We start from the raw sequence: 23,167 nt of genomic DNA, 5'->3' as shown, positions 1-23,167 counted from the left end.
AAACACGGCTGCTAAAGGCAGAAGATTAGCTCTGCAGGCACCATCCGACTACTGGGAGGAGTAACAGAGTCAGGGGTAGAGTAGATGTAGCTGCGATTACTCATTCCCAGCCGCAGCTCCACACATGAGTTCTGGAAATCCCTAGTTGCCACCCAGTCTCCAGAGTTCCAGGTACTGATTTCCTAACACTTTGTAAATAATTGCCATTTTTAAAATACGTGTATTTTTAGCCGACATCACATACCGGCCAACTCAAATTACATATACCCCTTGGAGAGAGGATGGAATAGAGTGAGACATACACTGAGAAAGAGAGGGAGTAGAGTGGACCATGTCTGGGTGAAATATGAGTCATTTTTTGAAATATTGAGTTTCAGGTACACACAGAAGAGAAAAGATGGAGAGAAGTCCAGGAAAGAAAGATACATTTTTCTATCACTGGTATGGACATGGAAGCAAAGATCAAAGTAACATAAGCTTGCTGAAGGAAGACATAAAGAGGGAGAAGCAAATGAGATCAAGGGCAGAACATTGGAAACCCCATATGAGAAGAGGAAGGGAGGTGGAGGTGGTTTATATTTGGTGATGGGGTGGTTGGACAAGTTTGAGGAGAATCATGAGAGAGTTCAGCTGCAAATACCAATGGAGTGAGAGTTTTGGAGGAGGAGGGGGAGGTCAGTGATTCCAGATGCCTGTGATGTCAAAGATTAGAAGAATCGAGAATTAGCCTTTGGATTTGTCCGAGATGTCATCAGTGACCTTGGTGAGGGCAGTTTCAGTGGAGTAAAAAAACTAAGTCAGATTGGAGTGGGTCTAGAAGGGAATATGTGGAGAGGAAGGAGGTGAGGTTGTTAAAGCAAGAAAGGCTGGGTTAAGAGAGGGGTTCTTAAGAAACAGCAATAAAAAAAAATTACAAAAAATTGCTTATTGTCTAAGTGGCATGTAAAACAGTTGAAATTCTGGCCTCTTCCAGTGATTTAAAAGCCATACTACCATCTGGGATGTAGTTAATATACCTGCTGTCTGGATCCCGGCGTTCAGAATGCCAATGATGGAATCCTGACAGCCGATAAAATGCCAGCGGTCGGAATGCTGACTGCTCCCTGGTATTCCCACTCGGGTAGTGGGTCCACGCCACCACCTGAGGGAGAACAGAACGCGTGGCAAGTGAAGCTCGCCACCGGGCCCGAATTATGGCAAGCGCAGCGAACCTGCAAGGGGACTTGCTGCACTCGCTGCCGGTATAACGGCTGGTGGGATGCCGCTGGCGGGATCCTGACAGCCAGCATCCCGTCAGCCGGGATATCACATCCGCCTCTATTCTGAATTGACCACACATCCCACAACCATCTACTTACATAAACAGACATAATCGGGATTAGTTGCATTTTCAGCAGCCCCATCCATGGTGCAGATCCAACTGAAATTAGATCGATCTTTACATGAGCTTACCCCTGCATAGCTCAGCTTTTAAATGACTGTCCATGTAGCAGTTTATGTGGCCACAGGTGTACTATGTAATGCGCTGGCCTACTATGCACCAGCCATGACATAATGTTCATTGGCCACCAGGGCTGAGCAAAAGGACAAGGGGCACTACCACAGATACGTGCTGACTTCCCAGCTGCCTGAATAGGTGACAGTGCTCATCTCCTGGTAGTATTATGGATGCCGATGGCTTCATGGGACATGCTTACTTGTTAGTGGACTGGAGAAGAGGAGACAAAAAAAGAGGAGCCATGGAAAGAAGAGGTCCTAATGTAAATAAACTAGTAAACACTTGTGGGGGTTTTCCCTTGTGTGTGGCAGATCACTTGAGAGGCGCTCCCACTGTAGACCTATATTGAACCAGCACTTAGTAAGCAGCACCCTTACGACCCTTGGACAGAAGGTTATTCAATCTCTATCACATCCCACAGAATGTGATTTGTGCAACACTTTGGGGTCTAATCATGAAGCAGTGAAAAGAGTGGACAAGTGAGCCAATGGAGACGTTGCCCATGGCATCCAATCAGCTACTCCATATAATTTTACAGAATGCACTTGGTAAATGTTATTTCAATGGTCCTAAATATTAAAGCCTTACAGTGCATCACTGAGTGACCTGCACTTTTGCATAGTGAATAGCCAATCAATTATAAACCTGGAAATTCATGTTAGTTTGAATTCACATTTACAACTCCATAGGGGTAAGTGAATAATGCATAGGGCCTAATTCAGATCTGATCGCAGCAGCAAATTTGTTAGCAAATGGGCAAAACCATGGGGGTCATTCTGAGTTGATCGTAGCCCTGCAAAATTTTGCAGGGCTACGATCATGTCCATAGACATGCGGGGGGACGCCCAGCACAGGGCTATCCCGCCCCGCATGTCAGTGCCGCCCCCCCCCCTCCACCCGCTGAAGTGCAAAAGCATTGCACAGCGGCAATGCTTTTGCACTTTAGGAGTAGCTCCCGGCCAGCGCAGCTTTAGCGTGCTGGCCAAGAGCTACTCGCCACTCCTTGGCCCGCAGCGGCTGCGTGTGATGTCATAAAGCTGCTGCGGCCCACCCCCGCATGGTCTGGCCACGCCTGCGTTGGCCGGTCCACGCCCACGAAATGGCGGCAAAACACCGCCGTTTCACCCCCCCCTGCCCAGCGACCGCCTCTGCCTGTCAATCAGGTAGAGGCGATCGTACTGCAGCGACGACCTTCGGCCGTCTGGCATGCGCCGGCGCCCTGTTCTCATTTATTAATGAACGAGAACTCGTTCATATCGTGCAGTGTGGAGGCACCAGCGATGAACGATGCGTGGCCCCGCGCTCATTCATTGCTGGTGCCCCATCGCTTGTGCATGCAGGCCAATATGGACGAGATCGTCCATATTACCTGCACTGCTATGGAGCCGGGTGATGGGGGGAGTGAAAAAACTTCACTCCCTCCATCACTGCCCCCCCGCCGCCGGGTCAGCCATATCCGCCGCCGGGCAGCTCGGCGGTGGATCTATCAGTGTGTAGGGCCCATTAGATTTGGGTGGGGTGTGTTCAAACTGAAATCTAAATTGCAGCATAATAACAAATCAGCCAGTATTTACCCTGCACAGAAACAAAATAACCCACTGAAATCTGATAATGTCGGTATTATCTTAGACTGCAAAGCTATACCCCTTTGTACACTATTACCGTTGAGCCGGTATGGCCGCTAGACTACGTGCACTTGCGACGCACGTGCGTAGTACGTGCACGTGCTACGCACTTTGTACGCTATTTGCGTACAGAGTCCTGCACGTGGTACGCACTTGGCGTACACACCCCGCGCTGAGTGTACGGAGTACACACAGCGAGCGCACACACAATGGATAACCTTTAAACCTTGTTAATGATATAATGCAATGATATGCTTACACTTTAAACCCTTAACAGTAAAGTACTGCAATGATGTTATACCTTTAAACCTTAAGTAGCGCTGGCGATACATAGTACCCGCAGTGCGTACACCTTATCAATGCTATACACCTTATACCGATAAATCTACTTTAAAACCCATGCAGGAAAGTGAAAACACAACACAGTTTGTAGTTGAAACCACAGGGTTCTAAGGCCACCGTGGATTGATTCCAAAAGATAAAACAATACAATTTATACACTACAGGCTTACAAGTAAATCTAAACAGAATAATGGCTACAGAGAATGTACGTACGTGAGAATATTCGCAAGCGCAACCCGAATCCGGTCCTCCGCTGGTCATACATATAGCGTTTAGAGTCTTCTGACCGGCCAGGCAACAATGGTTCTTTTATACACAACATGCATACACAATACAATGGTCACTGTAATCTCATTGTTCATTGGACACAGAGATATGTCTCCACATTACAGCAAAGGTCATAGGTGGATTTGAAAAGGTGGGCAATGTCTTTCCCAACTGCTCTTGTGGGTGGTATCCTCTGGATTCCCGCCGCATATGTAATTTACAGTAAATACAGTTAATGTTCATAATCTACTTTTGTACATAACTATACGCAGGAACAAGCGATCTTTCTCTAACTAACACCGGAATGTTACCCTCAAAATACCCTACAGCTGGATACTAGACATCACCTTCCAACCTTTATCTGACCCTTCCTATCATGCAAAGGCGAATCTCTCTGTCCAGGAACTGTTTAAACTAATAATACTCACTGTCATGGTCTAGGGCAGACATTTTCAACCTTTTACAACTCGTGGCACACTGAACAAGATTTAACTATTGCCAAGGCACATTCAAATATAATAGTGATGCATGGTGCAGTTGCGTGTCCTAGGATGTCATGTCGCAGCTTCTCCATGGGTAACACCTGAGCCACATCTGAGAAAGCCAGAAGAGCCCCACACTGCCCGGGCCCAAAATTAGAACTGGCGTTGCAACCACTAACCCCACCAGTATTGATCCTTCCAGGTTCACAGTAGCGACAAAACACTGACGGGCCTTTCTGTGTTTGTATGGCGGCACACCTGGAGACTGCTCAGGGCACACTAGTGTGCCACGGCACAGTGGTTGAAAAACACTGGTCTAGGGGAACTATATCTACAATATACGCTATTTGGGTTAAATATGCAATGTTCTAATAACACGCTACAGGCTCACAAACTCCGCCATAAATACCCATATCATGCGCATGATCGCCGGAGCGATCCTACGCAAATTGCGGATATGTGCATGCACGGCGGACTGAGTGCACGAGCAGCGGGCATGTACATGGGGTTAGTACAAGGCATATGCATTATGATATTTTTCGACTTTGACAAATCTAACTCTCTCTGCAAATGTTATATCTGCCCCACCTGCAGTGCATATGGTTTTGCCCATCAGCTTTCAAATTTGCTGCTGCGATCAGATCTGAAGTAGGCCCATAGTTTTTTGTTTTGATTTTTTCTTCCTGTCTGATTCTAATAAATGATATAACAAATTTGCTATAGAAGCACATTTGGGAGTGCGGGCAACTCTGAATACAGGTGGGAAACGGCATTTATTTCCTGAAATGTACAGCAGCTGCAATTGCGGCCCCTTTAAGTGCAACTCTAAGTCAGGCTCTTTTTGTTTTAGATATATTTTTTCTATTAAATGAGACTTTATATGCTAATTAGCTCTAATATATATAATTGCAACATACACCATTACTTTTAAGCTATTACCTCCACATTGTATTGCCATGCCAACAGTAATCAAACATAATTATTCTGAAGAAATGTAAGAAATAAAGAAAATTCTGTAAAATAGATTAAAGAAAAAGCAGAACTACATGTAAGTATGTCAGGAAACCATATGTGAGTATAAGCTACATGTAGCATGACAGTTCAAATGATGCATTTATATTTTGATCTAAGTTTGATTTAAGAGCTTTGATGTATAGCATGTGGCTGCTATGACATCAGTGGTTGCATGTCGATGAAGACCACATTGAAGACTGTTCTCCATAGTTGTTGATATCATTGTATCTTCTATATCATTTCCGTGAGGATATCCTGAAAACCTAGACTGTAAAAATGGACTAATGGAATACATTACTAAAGCAAAATAACGCAGGTCAGTTTTTTCCCCCCATGCACTATTGGACAAGACAGTGCTGCAATGGACTTGCCAAGTTCTTTAACCTCATGTACTTTAGTAAATCACAGCTGAAAGCAGATTTAGTCAGATTCTTAATTTTGCCCTATATATATATATATATATATATATATATATATATACATATATATTTCTTATTTGGCAAGCCCAACATCATTGGCTAGTACAGAGGCTCCCAAATGCAGTTCTCAATGCACCCCAATGGTCCAGGTTTTAACTGGATCCCTGCTTGGCCGCAGGTGACTTAATTAGCACTTAAGTCAATTTGATTTAACCATCCGTGCTGAGCCATGGATATACCTAAATCCTGGACTGCTGGGGTGCCTTGAGGACCACGTTTGGAGACCTCTAGGCTACTACATTGTATCATATGATAGATATAATGTGATAGAATGTACTATCATTTAAAAGTAAATATATAATCAATATTATGTATGTATATATATATATATATACACACACACACACACACACACACACACACACACACACACACACACATATATATATATAAATTTATTACATTGTTTTGGGAAAAACCCCATATAAATGCATGTAATCTACAGTAAACCAATATGAATTTTATTAATCAATATCTGTCTATGCACATAATTACCCATTTCACTTGCTTCCCCTTCTGGATGTGACCACAGTTTCACGAGTTCAGTATAAAGTTAAACAAACCCACAATATCTATTAATGTACAGTATTTGACTGCAATCTGGCAGATCAGATGAGATTCTCCGTTTATTGCAAATGAATCTATCGCTTCGCATGATTGGATCTTTAAGCATGCTTGAGAAATGCAATAAATTGGGTCATATCGTATTTTACAATGTGTTCAGTCTGAAGACTGACTTGCTGACAGATTTCCGATAGCTGTGGCTCTGCATAGACTCTATTACTTCCGATTAGGACAGATAAATACTGAGGATCGGAAGGAACGATTGTACAGTGTGACTGCACTATATCGGCTGTTACCTTTCAAAGAAAAAATGTGAGTTACATTGCATCTGAAGTGAGAATTGTATAGTAAGGAGTCAGGACACGCACAGAAACTGTGTAGCTACAGTATTGGATAAACCAGGATTTGTGAACGGTTGTTATACATATTACAGTCAGTATTTATTTTTTTCTATAAAATGTATTTGTATTGTCCAGAGCCTCTGATATCATTAAACATACATTAAAACAGTTTTTGTTTAACTCTATATAATAAATGTAATAATATTATACGTAAAATATTTAATCTATCAGCATATTCATATAGTATTTCAGATCCCCTGTCTATAGAGGAGTCAAACACAATTAGAGGAGTAAAAGGAATTCTACCATGAAAATGAATCTTGTCACTGGATAACAAGCATGCACATGCCATCTCCTAAGTGTGTGACTGGCCCTGAGCCTTGACTGATGTTTTGCACACACGTGATTTTTAGAAGTTATGGAGCTGATGACGGAATTCTGCAAAACGCCTTTATGACAATCGCAGCACTAGTCTGCATATTAATATTGATTTAAGAGCTGTCCACTCATTTTTGTCGTTTAAATTTCCCACATTTTATATCAAGATGCCAGCTTTGTTCATTTTTCCTTCTACTTTTTGGTTAAAAAAACAAAAAACAGTTTACCAACTTCTCAGAAGTATTCTGTGTTAGATTATAAGTGTTGCAAAATGCAGTGACTTTATTTCAACAAAGCAAATAATAAAAAACAACTTGTAGCAGTTGGTGCAATTACAGTAGTTAGTTCGGAAAAGGAAGGGGAGGGAGTGTGAAACCTGGAAATCCAAACTGCTAACATTTATAATCAATTAATCTAAGTTGAAACCTCTAACACACAAGTAGATGACATAAAAATACATATAAATTGTTAATTTAGAAATATGCTCACGTCCCTCCAGACTGCAGTACACAGCTTACTATGGATGATTTACCAGTTATCTCACGTTCATCTGGGAGATATGAATCTTACAAATTGTGTTGTGTTCCCTTTTAGAGTCGCTTCCCCATATAAAGTAAACACACACATTGTATCTGTCTGCTTACACTTGAGCATTGATTGGATCTTTCGGATTGTTTATAATAAAGAATTTTGTAAAATAAACACACAAACAAACAAACAAACAAACAAAAACCACAACCTATTCCCTAATTACTGTGGTAATGCTTTATATTTTTATGAGCAGGAAAGGTGAATATTATAAAGCATCCCCACTCTTAACATTACATGATTGCCCGTAGCTATATTACATCTTCTATGTGATATTTATTAATTGAGTCCCGTTAAAAGATACACACTGTCTATTTAAAAAAAAAATGTATATAACTGTTCCTGGAAGGCACCGGAGCTTTTACCTAGGGCGGAGGAGTGGAGTGCCGGTCCGTGTGGACTATATATATATATATATGTATATATATATATATATATATATATATATATATATATATATTTATATATATGTATATATATATATATATATATATATATATATATATATACACATATATTGAAATACTGTATTTGCCTATGAAATGAGTGGCTAAGGAACTCTGAGAGTTTATGGTATTCATCAATGTGTGGATTGTTCCCAAATAGCAAGTGTGACATCAAATCACGGTTGTCGACCTCAAGCGACTCATTTGTATCTCTGATTCCTACATATTAGTTGGATTGCTATATAGTTGTGATCAATTGCATGTTGCTCTTTTAGCTATATTAAACACTTTCTATTAAGCATGCGCAAAGGTTTACAAACAGTTCCATGAGACGTTATTAACATGCGCATTGTTACCACTATAGTTACTATATGAAGGGTTGCCATGGCATATACTGTACCTGGGATTGACAAGTCAGTCTTTGGGAATTCACATCTTTATATAACCAAATGATGGACCCCCATAGTGTAAATGATGTGGAAGTCTCGCTCAAAAGTTTACCTTGATACAAGAGGTGTGTGGTTGGTCACTGCACCAGCAAACAAGTACAGTAGCTTTTACGCGTTCATCAGTCATAAACAACCACTAAATTACTTTGGTATCCTACCATTAACGTAGCTTCAGCAAATGATTGTTTTGTGTTCCTTCATCTCTAGAAAAGCCACCAGCGACAATTTACCATACAGCAATCCATCCGAGCACAGAGAACCAGTGACAACTTACCTTACAGCAATCCAACCCAGCACAGAGAACCAGTGACAACTTACCTTACAGCAATCCATCCCAGCACAGAGAACCAGTGACAATTTACAATACAGCAATCCATCCGAGCACAGAGAACCAGTGACAACTTACCTTACAGAAATCCATCCGAGCACAGAGAACCAGTGACAACTTACCTTACAGCAATCCATCCCAGCACAGAGAACCAGCGACAACTTACCTTACAGCAATCCGTCGGAGCACAGAGAACCAGTGACAACTTACCTTACAGCAATCCATCCCAGCACAGAGAACCAGTGACAACTTACCAGAGAGCAATACATCCCAGCACAGAGAACCAGCGACAACTTACCTTACAGCAATCCCTGCCAGCACAGAGAACCAGTGACAACTTACCTTACAGCAATCCATCCCAGCACAGAGAACCAGTGACAACTTACCATACAGCAATCCATCCCAGAAAGAGAACCAGTGACAACTTACCATACAGCAATCCATCCCAGAAAGAGAACCAGTGACAACTTACCATACAGCAATCCATCCCAGCACAGAGAACTAGTGGCAACTTACCTTACAGTAATCCATCCCAGCACAGAGAACCAGTGACAACTTATCTTACAGAAATCTATCCGAGCTCAGAGAACCAGTGACAACTTACCTTACAGCAATCCATCCCAGCACAGAGAACCAGCGACAACTTACCTTACAGCAATCCGTCCGAGCACAGAGAACCAGTGACAACTTACCTTACAGCAATCCATCCCAGCACAGAGAACCAGTGACAACTTACCAGAGAGCAATACATCCCAGCACAGCGAACTAGTGACAACTTACCTTACAGAAATCCCTGCCAGCACAGAGAACCAGTGACAACTTACCTTACAGCAATCCATCCCAGCACAGAGAACCAGTGACAACTTACCATACAGCAATCCATCCCAGAAAGAGAACCAGTGACAACTTACCATACAGCAATCCATCCCAGAAAGAGAACCAGTGACAACAAACCATACAGCAATCCATCCCAGCACAGAGAACCAGTGGCAACAAACCTTACAGTAATCCATCCCAGCACAGAGAACCAGTGATAACTTATCTTCCAGAAATCTATCCGAGCTCAGAGAACCAATGACAAGTTACCATACAGCAATCCATCCCAGCACAGTGAACCAGTGACAACTTACCTTACATCAACCCATCCCAGCACAGAGAACCAGTGCAACTTACCATACAGCAATGCACCCGAGCATAGAGAACCAGTCACAACTTATAATACAGCAATCTATCCCAGCAAAGAGAACCAGTGACAACTTACCATACAGCAATCCATCCGAGCACAGAGAGCCAGTGACAACTTACCGTACAGCAATTCCAGCACAGAGAACCAGTGAGAACTTATCATACAGCAATCCCAGCACAGAAAACCAGTGACAATTTACCATCCAGCAATCCTTCCCAGCACAAAGAACCAGTGACAACTTACCTAACAGCAATCCATCCCAGCACAGAGAACCAGAGACATTTACCACATAGCAATCCCAGCACCGAAAACCAGTGACATTTACCACATATCAATCGCAGCACAGAGAACCAATGACAACTTACCTTTCAGCAATCCCAGCACAGAGAACCAGTGACAACTTACCTTACAGCAATCCATCCCAGCACAGAGAAAAAGTGACAATTTACCATACAGCAATCCTTCCGAGCCCAGAGAACCAGTGACAACTTACCTTACAGCAATCCATCCGAGCACAGAGAACCAGTGACAACTTACCTTACAGCAATCCATCCCAGCACAGAGAACCAGTGACAACTTACCTTACAGCAATCCATCCCAGCACAGAGAACCAGTGACAACTTACCTTACAGCAATCCATCCCAGCACAGAGAACCAGTGACAATTTACCTTACAGCAATCCATCCCAGCACAGAGAACCAGTGACAACTTACCATACAGCAATCCATCCCAACACAGAGAACCAGTGGCAACTTATCTTACAGAAATCCATCCGAGCTCAGAGAACCAGTGACAAGTTACCATACAGCAATCCATCCCAGCACAGTGAACCAGTGACAACTTACCTTACAGCAATCCATCCCAGCACAGAGAACCAGTGGCAACTTACCATACAGCAAAACAACTCATCATAGACATCCAGTGACAATTTACCATACAGCAATCCATCACATCATAGAGAACCAGTGACAATTTATAATACAGCAATCTATCCCAGCAAAGAGAACCAGTGACAACTTACCATACAGCAATCCATCCGAGCACAGAGAACCAGTGACAACTTACCTTTCAGCAATCCCAGCACAGAGAACCAGTGGCAATTTACCTTACAGCAATCCATCCGAGCTCAGAAAACCAGTGATTAGTTACCATACAGCAATCCCTCCCAGCACAGAGAACCAGTGACAACTTACCTTTCAGCAATCCGAGCACAGAGAACCAGTGGCAACTTACCTTACAGCAATCCATCCGAGCTCAGAAAACCAGTAACAACTTACCATACAACAATCCATCCCAGCACAGAGAAACAGTGGCAACTTATTATACAGCAATACACCCCAGCATAGAGAACCAGTGACAATTTACCATACAGTAATCTATCCCAGCAAAGAGAACCAGTGACAACTTACCATACAGCAATCCATCCCAGCACAGAGAACCAGTGGCAATTTACCTTACAGTAATCCATCCCAGCACAGAGAACCAGTGACAACTTATCTTACAGAAATCCATCCCAGCACAGAGAACCAGTGACAAGTTACCATACAACAATCCATCCCAGCACAGTGAACCAGTGACAACTTACCTTACAGCAATCCATCCCAGCACAGAGAACCAGTGGCAACTTACCATACAGCAAAACACCGCATCATAGACAACCAGTGACAATTTACCATACAGCAATCCATCCCAGCATAGAGAACCAGTGACAATTTATAATACAGCAATCTATCCCAGCAAAGAGAACCAGTGACAACTTACCATACAGCAATCTATCCGAGCACAGAGAACCAGTGACAACTTACCTTTCAGCAATCCCAGCACAGAGAACCAGTGACAACTTACCATACAGCAATCCATCCGAGCACAGAGAACCAGTGACTAGTTACCATACAGCAATCCCTCCCAGCACAGAGAACCAGTGGCAACTTACCTTGCAGCAATCCATCCGAGCTCAGAAAACCAGCGACAACTTACCATACAACAATCCATCCCAGCACAGAGAAACAGTGGCAACTTACCATACAGCAATGCACCCCAGCATAGAGAACCAGTGACAATTTACCATACAGTAATCCATCCCAGCAAAGAGAACCGTACAGCAATCCCAGCACAAAGAACCAGTGACAACTTACCTTACAGCAATCCCAGCACAGAGAACCAGAGACATTTACTTCATAGTAATCCCAGCACCGAAAACCAGTGACATTTACCACATAGCAATCCCAGCACAGAGAACCAGTGACAACTTGCCATACAGCTATTACAGCACAAAGAACCAGTGACAACTTACCTTACAGCAATCCCAGCACAGAGAACCAGAGACATTTACTTCATAGCAATCCCAGCACCGAAAACCAGTGACATTTACCACATAGCAATCCCAGCACAGAGAACCAGTGACAACTTGCCATACAGCTATTACAGCACAAAGAACCAGTGACAACTTACCTTACAGCAATCCCAGCACAGAGAACCAGTGATAACTTACCTTACAGCAATCCCAGCACAGAGAACCAGTGATAACTTGCCATACAGCTATCACAAGCACAGAAAACCAATGACAATTTACTTTACAGCAATCCCAGCACATAGAACTAATAACAACTTACTTTATACCAATCCTAGTACAGACAACAATGTTGAATAGTTTATTGTTTTTAGAAATGGATCTTCCCAAACCTAAAGCTTAAATAAATGACCAAAATAATGATTTTTATTTAACTGTTAATAAAGCAACATTTATAGGAAAACACTTATATATTAATGGGACAAAACAACAACAAAAGCAAAAATCGTTTAGTGACTGAGGTTAAATGGAAATGGCAAGATTATGCAATTTATTGGATATTAGCTTAATTCCTAACATGAATTGTATCCACCTGTGTAACTTTGTGAAGGGGGCTGGTCTTTGTTTAATATTCAGATACATTGGGCAATATTAAATGGAGTTTAAAATATAGCACAATAGCGTTCCAGGTATTATTATTATTATTAGTAGTAGTAGTAGTAGTAGTAGTAGTAGTAGTAGTAGTAGTTTCACTGAAATAAAGCAAAGTGCTGTTTTAGCTCTGTTCTGTCCAATACGTTCAATAAATTCAGAAAATAGTTTTGTATTACTTATACATTTACCTTGGAGTCGTTAGTACAAAGTGGCCATTTTTGAGGCTTCATGAATTAAAAAACAACAACAAATTTGCTTTCTTAAAACAAAATCGGTGTCGCTAACAATAATGACTTTCGCAGTTATGCACATAGTACTTTTTCAATTATCTATGATTAACAATTCCTAGTTAGCAAACAGTTGTCATAATGTTCCTTAGAGAAGCAGTTAATGCATACACCATTGACCACCTAATGTAATAATTGGGTGAATTTATGAAATGAAAATGAAAGGAGTTTGAAAATATTCATTTCTAAACTTAAACAAGTAAATGGTTCCAAATAAATAAAATGCAATTAAATTCAACATTTGTAACCATATTATTACACCACGTAATGGCAAAGATATAACAGTGAAATCCCAAACGTCTCACATAAATAAGCTGGTGAATATATACTGTACAGGTATAGTATACGGTGTAAGACAATTGTTAAACCGTCAATGGGCCAGACTGTTTAATGCATAAGCAATTTTCCTAATGAAAAAAATATCTAAATACAGCAATGACATATTGCACAATACTTACGGGGACATCGCTGTCACCGGGCACACGTCAAACGTCTTGTGCGTCAACGCAGAGATGGTTCTCCTTTTCTCAGTCTGTTCCATCTCTCCAGATGTATTGATTTGATATAGTTGTGCCATTGCACTATCCTTTGTGGTAGTAATGACGGTTTTTATTCTAGCAAAGGGAGGATTTCATAACATATTTTATAGTAATAGGCTTGCATCTATGTTACTGTTATAGGAAACTATTTCACTGGTAGCTAGTGTACACTCTCAGTCCTACCTTCGCAGTTTACCTGGCCATATAACAGTAATATACCTCTATATGACTTTAGGATAGGCATGCTCTTGCAAATTTAACAATATGGCACAAAAGCTTCTTTCTTCATTCCTTAAAGAATTAATCTCCAGTTACAGTATATTTCACGATAAATCTAGAAGAATGTATTTTATATGTTAATAGGCACATCTGATGTTTAATTTAGCAGATGACTGTTGTGCCTTCTTGTACTGCCATGGTGGACGTGTTATTACTGCTGTGTAGTCAGTAGATATTTTCCCCAGAAGTGTGCTATGGTTTGTGCAAACTCTAGTTACCCTGTCGCTAAATAATAAGTAGCATCCTCGTGGAAATCTACTGTACGTTTATTTTACCAGACCCCTATCACGCAAAGAACGATGTATTGCCCCATGGAGCTGGGGATTTCTCTTGTTTGCCAACATCAACATTTACATGGAAATCTTAAAATTGTTTTCCTGAGAGTGCAGAAAGTGCAGCGTGGATGCGACTGTAGCTGCAGATTGGAGTAGTTAGGGACCAGCTAGTGCTGGCACCTTGTTCAGAAATAGACAATTTAACTGACAGGTTTCTCTCACCCCTAACAAATGTATTTAATTCGACTTCTTACTATTATTTACATCACACGTCTTTCCTCAGATGAAATCCATGCATGCGATAGACGTCAAAATGTGATACTATGTATAAGGCAATTTTTAACGTTGAATTAGTTTGTTGCAAATTCTATACTGACCTATGACACCCAAATCGCCTTCCTTGTAGAACATTATTCAGAATCTTCCACTTTTCTTGCTGGTAAGCAGATAATATACTGTCCATGTCTTGGAGACCGCAGATGTCCTTTAGCAGAATGGTGCAAGACAGTTATCCTCTTACATGAGACCACATGAGAGGAGCCTGTATATTGAATAAGGTCTCTTTTCCAGGCTCATCCCGGAGGAAACACAGGGATTTCTACAGACCTCATCAAGGATAAGGCGCATACCACAGAAAAAAACATCAAAAAGTTAAAGCCCTATCTGGAAAACGGTGACAGGAAGATGAAATGGTCGGAGATAAATGGCTTCAGTGACTGTGCCATGTGTGGTTGGAATTAGGGGAAATTACTAGAGCTCGGTTTACCTGTTCCTTTTTTACAAGAGCAAATTACTCTTTAACAAGTCCTGCTTGTTATATATATGGTTGTAATATTTTATAAGGGAAATGAAAGATCACTTTGTATTTATTTTTTGAGTAAGCAGTATTTTATTAGAAACACTATTTTATGCACCACTTCAGAGCGTTTCATTGCTTATACTAACAGTTCTATAGAATTACACTTAAGCAACCAATAGTGTAGGAAATTATAGAATAATCCACATAAATACAATTTACAAAGAAATCATAATTACTTGTAGAGCACAAATTAAAAAAGCTATACGTGATATATGTAAGCGCAGATTTGCACCAAACTTTAAAACAATGTTTTATTTTTAATATGGTGAAATTAAGGAATATTAAATAATATTTTTGGGAGAAATCTCAGTAACAATACTATACTCCAATATGTATTGGTATGTGCAAACCGGGGGACAATTCGTAAATTCAGTCGGCATAAGTTATATAATGTAGTTTAGTATGGTCACTTAAGAACTATATGAATGCAGAAAATTAAAAAAATAGTTACTGGGTTGTCCTAAAGTATTCAATATTTGATTTTTATGAATGTATTGTGTATTTTAAATGGATAATCAAAATACATATTTTTATTTGATGAACGATTTCTATGAGGAAATATTTTAAGATAGAAAGCACTTTTAACATGCTAAATGAATATGAACATGCATTATTATGTTTTTAGATATTTCAATACCTTGTTACATTCTACATGCAAGTCTGTCATTAATTAATTAGACTAAAAGGGTGTAATTATTAAAAAAATGATTAATAGTCTGATTATAAGAACGGCAAATTTACTTCATACCTTCTAAGGTCACAAAAAATTCACAGCTACTGATGTGTTGCTGAACGCTCCAGACCATTAATACTATAATCATAAACCTGTGGTTTTACCGTGCTGTAATCACATCATCTGTGTATACAATAATGAAATAATACTAAATTAAGATAGTTAATTTACCTATAATGATACTGCGATGCATGAATGGTTTCTTGATTCAGATCCAAAAGACACATCCTATTGTAATGCACCATGTGTGCTGTATTTGAACATACTGTAACTTAGTACCGTGATTGTAGGCTTATTTCAGTGGAGTGGGGGAAAGTTACATTACAGTAAATAATAGCATTGCTAGGAGGTGTATGATCCAAAGCAACTTTCCTATTACTAGCAACAGAAGTGTGCAGCAGGTTAGTACACTGGGGGCCTATGCAGTAATGGTTTTCTGTGCTGTTTGCTCAGTTTTGGATTGGGAGAAACAGTTCTCACTTATTTCTGAAAGTGACCGATTCAATAGATCTCCAGAATTTGGATATTTTTTTTTAAGTTGTCATCATTTCTAGAAGTGATAGCTTTGCTTTCATGAATTTCATTCTAGAAGTAAGCGCCTAACTATAGCAGTTTTTAATGTACACATTTTATGAGTTTCTCCTACTTTCTTATTTACAGAAATTGAAGGATTTCTCAGTAATTTACAGAACTGAGAGATAATTTGCCCCAGCATGTTTTATCCTTACTTCCAGGGTGGCCCCCAGAATGTGATTCACTGCAGTTCCAAAATTGGAGGTTTATCCAATTCTTTTTATTAAAATAATGTCAAAAATCTCCAGCTGCTCTCACTCCTGATGATCTCATTGCTAGAACTGGGATTTCCTATAAAGACCATTTGAATTATATAAAACTAATACCGCTCTTTGCTTTTCTCATCTCTTCTGCTAGTTTACCTAATTCCAAATAACGGGGATGTTTTAAGTCTGGAGACATTCCACTAAACATCTTGTTAAATGGCACAACAGTTGGGTAGATCTCACTATGGTTAGCTCAGTCCTGTTATCATGTACAATGAGGTGAGAAGGGAAAGGGCATCGAACCGTTATTCTTCATTGACAGTGGCACTGAGAGGTTTCCGTCTGAACCCGATTCATCATTAAAATAATGAATTACTGTCTGATCCTAGAACTGGAACTAGACTCTGTTACACTAATACAGTAAATCATAATGATTGAATATTTACACACACACACACACACACACACACACACACACACACACACACACACACACACACACACACGTACGTGTGTATTATCGAGATAAATGTGTGTCTGTGTGTATTTATATATATTAGTGTTTCAGAGGACTGTAGGAACGAGCTCTATTGGTGCTGTGGCACCTTAGCACCCAAATACTTGTGCTGCCTCTAACCTTGTCAATGCCATTTTTCAGTCGTAGAAGGTGGCTCTACTTGACCACCCTACATCGATTGAAAATGTTTGCTCTTCAGTAATCTTTATGTGAATATAATAAGACGTTGTCAGATGTAAGTTAAAAATCACCATTGTAGCACACTATGCGACATACATTGTAGTGGCTTGGATAGAATTTCCTAAAAACAAAACAAAAACGGTAAAACAATAGTTTATCAATAACATAATATACTGTGAAATTTATTGTTTATTACAATATTTTAGTTCAAAATATCCACTTTTAGCAAACACTAAACTTTAAATTTTTACAATGCTATTCCCTGGACAACATTACTCACAACTATCAAAGGTAAAGTGGGGTCTGGGCATCAGCTCCCTGCAGCTTACTAGACTCCTTGTAAAGCTTGTGGCCTTATTGCCATAAAAACTTACTGTTGCGCTTCACACGTGAATCCCCTTGTAAATGACACCCCTCCTTTCCGAGGAGAGATTTATATAGCTCTTAGGGCAGCGGCTGTTAAACCAGTCTGCCACAAACAGAAGTTCAGTGCAACTCAGTATTTGTGTATAAGAATTAGCTCCATATCCATAGTAAGGATGGTGCTAAATCCTATTTTATATGATGTGGTATAATGACGTACTGTAAAACGTCATCAAGGCACCGAAATATTATTTTGTATTAAACAATAATGTCCAAGTCGATTAGATATTATATTTACTGCTGCAGCATACTGCAGAAACATTACACAGGAGACCATAAATCAGAGAATTCTCTACAATAAGTACAATATGTATATGTAGCGAGATTAAACTACAGCAGATTGATCACAGGAAAGCCTTACTACCAGGATTATGAATGTCCATTTAGGCAGCCACATAGAGCAAAATGGCAAATTCTGCTTTCACGCCTATGATTCAAATATCTTACACATCATGCATCACATGGCGGTTCAATAATACTTTGACAATTATCAGAAGAATATACTAACAAACACCAACTAACAATATTTACGTTTTGTCTAATGTTCATGTTTGAAGTTCCGCAATGTCTTCCGCAGCGTCTATATAGGCAGGCAGGCAGGCAGGCAGACAGACAGACAGACGAGCCGACCAAAGACACAATACACCACGATCTGGTTTTATCACATATGTTTCAGTGAATATACCGCTATACATGTCTTACCATAAAAATTCAGAGCGGATTTTCTGGGGTTCTTAAAAAAATCGAGGTGGATGATAAAGCAGCAATAAGGAGGGTGAATGAATCTCTGGATTTTTTTTTAGAAATGAATTAAAACTAAGCACATGACAGAAAAAAACATGTAAAATCAGATTAATACTTAATGCAGTATATTGGTATAACGTGAGAAGTAGATCTGATCAGCAGAACAGTTTCCCGATAGTAATTTTACATTTACGAAGTAAACTCAACTTTAAAAGTTTCTCCACAAAACGTAAAATAAGGTTTAAAAATGAAATCTAAGTAAATTTGGTGCTGTTTGGGGTTTATGCGTATTGCAGCTGACTCCCACCGTACAATAATGCATATTTGTAGCACATTCATGTCTAGTAATAAGCTGTCTGATTTAAATGACATGCTGGAAAATAGGAATGATTTTAGTAATAAAGAAGGTTTCCTTTTCTTTTTTTACAGAATGGCTTTTGGCTGAAAGAAGATCAGACTGCCCTGGGATAGCAGCCTTGAATCATCCCCTTGTTTGGATTAGATTTAGGAGGTAGGGGAGGGGCGGAGTCATACATCTGCCTGTTTCCATATTCATTAGCAATGGGAGGCTGCTCCGATGCCCCTGCAGCGATGCAGGCTATAAAAGCACCTTCTAATCCCCCCCTCTTAGTCAACTACAAATTAACAGACTCAGCGGCTCAGGCGTCTCCCCAGTCTCCATCACACTGCACATTATTGTATACAGTACCTATGCTATAACAAGAGCCCTGCACAACAAGCTTACATGATTATGGATTTTCTGAGTGAAAAGTTTGCCCTGAAGAATCAGACCAGCAAGAACAGTGACTTTTACATGGGAGCTGGGGGCACATTGGAGCACGTTATGGAAACGTTGGACAATGACTCCTTCTACAGCAAGAACTCAGCCAGTAAGTGTGTGCAGGCCTTCAGTGCCATCCAGAGGAATGAGCATCATGTGCGGATAGAGCGGAGTTCCCCCTGTCAGGACAGCAATGGTAAGGCTTCACCGTCCCTCTTCCAATCCGACTGCTACACTGACTGCCATAGTCTAATGGAAGCTGGTAGTGAAGGGGTCAAGCTAAATTGCATGCTCGTCATATAAACTATTACGGCTAACTGTGATTGTCAGGCCAAAGTCAGTTCTTTCTTTCTTTCTTTCTTTCTTTCTTTCTTTCTTTCTTTCTTTCTTTCTTTCTTTCTTTCTTTCTTTCTTTCTTTCTTTCTTTCTTTCTCTCTCTTCCGGTCTGTCTCCAGTTTTATTACTAATCCATACATTATATGAATCATCATCTTCTGGTATATTGCTCACATGTTTGTTAAATATATAATAAAGAGGTTTACAATGGGAAAAGGGTGAATTCTGTAGTATGTTAATTATCTAACCTTCACTTTTACGGTTATGTATAAACCTGTTATAGGAAACAACAGATACTGTAGTTGCTGTGTACAGTCTGTAGAATAGCAGGCAGGAAGACGGCTGTATGTCATCTTGAAGACATTAGCCAGGCCACGGATTCATGTGTATTTGTATATATTCAGAAACGTTTACTGACGTAGGAATATTGCCAGGTCAGAAAAATTGCAAAACATAGGCTCCATGACATTGAACTCCCAGCCTCCCTGTTAGTTAATTTATAATAGTCCTGATTTATAAAACAGCAATATATCACTTTAATGGAACTGTAATAATAGTCTAGTTAGCTGATACAATGACAATATATAGCAAATGAACACTGTTCTTACCATTAAAAACGAACAACAGTATTAGGAAAGCGATGAAATAAATTGAACTCATGAAGACATTTAAGCGAGTATTGTAATCTCCGCCAGGTAATCTAATGCAAAATGGAGACAGAGAGAGGGCCCAAATGTTTGTAAATATGCAACAATTTAATTTTCATAGAAATACGTGTATTGTCCAACAAATACTGATCATTTTACACGTGGTTAATGCATGCATGATTTTCTTTGGAAGTCATTATAATCATTGATTGTTTCCATAGCTCCCATTTGTAATACACTACAGCTACATATTGAGCGATTTTCTTGTTAATAAAAGGATAATCTTCTTATTCACTGTATTATTTTAATATGGATCTTTATATTTTAACGGTGTTATATTAATACCCATACTGTACCACCTGGAACCTGGACAAAGCACCCACCTCTACTAGCATTGTTCTTTGCACAGTACAGTCAATGTTTGGTCTACAGAAGCCCAGGCTGTGTTTTGTTTTTTCCATCTTTTTTTTCTCTCTAATTTTAGAAAATACTTCTATATTAAATTTTACCAAAAACATTAATACAGCACTCCTTTATATACTATTACCTACACCTGAAAGGTCCATCACTGTATTGTTACAATCGACGTTGTGATCCTCTTTTTTTTAGTTATCTCAGTATATTAATTTAACATGTTAGTATTCAGTTTAACTCCTTGTATCCCTTAAGGTTGCGACACAATAATAAGTGCATGGTCACTGATTTAAAGTATAAGAAACATTATTTACCTTTGTTCATATCAGCTGTACAAGTAAATGAAAAGTTTTAATTCTCAACACATTCCAACTAACTATGGTCTTCTCGACATAAAGACCACGAAGAACAGTATTACTAGAAGAAATCTCATATACAGAAGATATTTACAATTTAGTCTGGATTAAGATTTGAGGTTAAGATTTAGCATCATATCTCATCTAAATGATAATAGAGTACACAGCTACAAACAGTGTCTCTCCACCATTGTAGAACTACAAGTCTCAGACCAGCGGCTGGAATTCCCAGTCCCACCAGCCAGAAAGCCACAGGTTGCCTGCCACTGATGCTGTAGCTGGTCACTGATTATTTTCTCTCAGGCTACAAGGGATCTTTCATAGCTTGTAACATGCTGTATCAGTTACCTAGCGGCCTGACATACCAGAAAGACTGTGGCTTGTTATTCTTACTGTACTATACCACCATATATACATCAGCCAGCCCCTCTGCCGGGTCCACGCACTTTGTTTCTTTGTTTATGCTTGTACCATATATGATCTGTGGTTGCATCCCCATTTTTTCAACATAATAATTGTGTACCAATTAATAATAGGGGTCTCTTAATACCACCTCTTTTGGTAAGGTATCACTTTGATTCCTGTGCAACAGAATTCCTCTCCCCCCTACCCCCAGTTTTGAACGGGTCCATGCACTGTACAGTATACCGGGGATTATTTTATGCCCCGACAACTACATCATTCAACATATTTTATAAAATTAACGATATATAGTGGATTATGCATTAAAATAAACGGTTACAGAAATAACTCCTATCAATGACACATTTAACAATCGCAAGTAGTTCTTGAAAGTGTTATTAGAAGCGTGTATACAATGTACTCCAAGAAATGAAGCGATTACAGCACAGAAGTAAATGTTGCTAGTGGGCATTATATATAGATGTGCTGCATTAATAGGCAGATATATGTTGGTAATAAAATCGAGTCTCTTTATTATATAAACCGGACTGCCTTTCCTTTTCTAGTGAACTATGGTATCACCAAAGTGGAAGGCCAGCCTCTCCACACAGAGCTCAGCCGGCCCATAGAGACCTGCTGCAGCCTGCGAGTGTCCCCAGCGAAGGGAATGCAGGAGAAGGGGGAGCTGGAGGAGCTGGCAGATAAGTGTGACAGCAACGTGTCCAGCAGCAAGAAGAGGCGACACCGCACCACATTCACCAGCCTGCAGCTGGAGGAGCTGGAGAAGGTCTTCCAGAAGACCCACTACCCTGATGTCTATGTGAGAGAGCAGCTGGCACTGAGGACAGAACTCACAGAGGCGAGAGTACAGGTGGGGTCAAACAGATAGTGTGTTCTTCTTTCTTTCTTTCTTTCTTTCTTTCTTTCTTTCTTTCTTTCTTTCTTTCTTTCTTTCTTTCTTTCTTTCTTTCTTTCTTTCTTTCTTTCTTTCTCTCTCTCTCTCTTTCTTCTTCTTCTTCTTCTTCCTTCTTTCCTCTACTTTCCACATCTGTCTATATATACATCTGTCTATCTATCTATCTATCTATCTATCTATCTATCTATCTATCTATCTATCTATCTATCTATCTGTCTATATATGTGTGTGTGTGTGTGTGTGTGTGTGTGTGTGTGTGTGTGTGTGTGTGTGTTTATGACCGGTCAACATAGATACAATAATGCCAGCCTGGAGTAAATTGTTTACTCTGAAAAATGCATGTTAAAAATACATATATAGAATACAAGTAGTCCACAGGGTCTCTTACAATAAGCCTTTTTATTCTGGACCTTTGTTTTTAGTACAGCAGATATTTGTCTGATATTAAATATAATTCTATTCATATACAGCATGTATATTGCGTATTTTGGAGTTCGTAGTTAAGGTCCCCGGGTTCTGTGGGTAAGCAGGGGAGCAGGATCACTGGCTCGGTGCATGGGCTGCCTTTGTGTGCACACTAATGCAAAGCAATAAACATGACACATATGAGCAGGCAGACTAATCTCCCACTAATAGTAATCACAAAACCTGAGCAGCTCAGTGTAATGGGGTATTTAACTGACTGCATGTTTTCCTGTTTTTAATTTTATATTAAAGGCCATAAGGTGGAACATGTGGTAAAAGTTCATTCCCGATTTGCCTTGAAAAT

The 23,167-nt window shown here is 39.9% G+C and overlaps 1 protein-coding gene across 1 annotated transcript in view; it reads left to right on the top strand.

Moving 5' to 3' along the window:
• The first annotated feature begins 19,198 nt into the window (after window positions 1–19,198).
• Window positions 19,199–23,167, top strand: part of ALX1 (ALX homeobox 1) — a 17,122-nt gene continuing 13,153 nt past the window's right edge. Inside the window, exons 1-2 of the mRNA XM_063930510.1 lie at window positions 19,199–19,523; window positions 22,049–22,353. Coding sequence (XP_063786580.1) covers window positions 19,292–19,523; window positions 22,049–22,353 — 537 coding nt within the window. The 5' untranslated portion in view covers window positions 19,199–19,291. The remainder of the gene's footprint in view (window positions 19,524–22,048; window positions 22,354–23,167) is intronic.

This window comes from Pseudophryne corroboree, chromosome 6 (genome assembly GCF_028390025.1).
Source record: "Pseudophryne corroboree isolate aPseCor3 chromosome 6, aPseCor3.hap2, whole genome shotgun sequence".
Classification (NCBI taxonomy): domain Eukaryota; kingdom Metazoa; phylum Chordata; class Amphibia; order Anura; family Myobatrachidae; genus Pseudophryne; species Pseudophryne corroboree.
The sequence above is the reverse complement of the archived record's forward strand: the minus strand, read 5'-3'. Positions and strand labels throughout refer to the sequence as shown.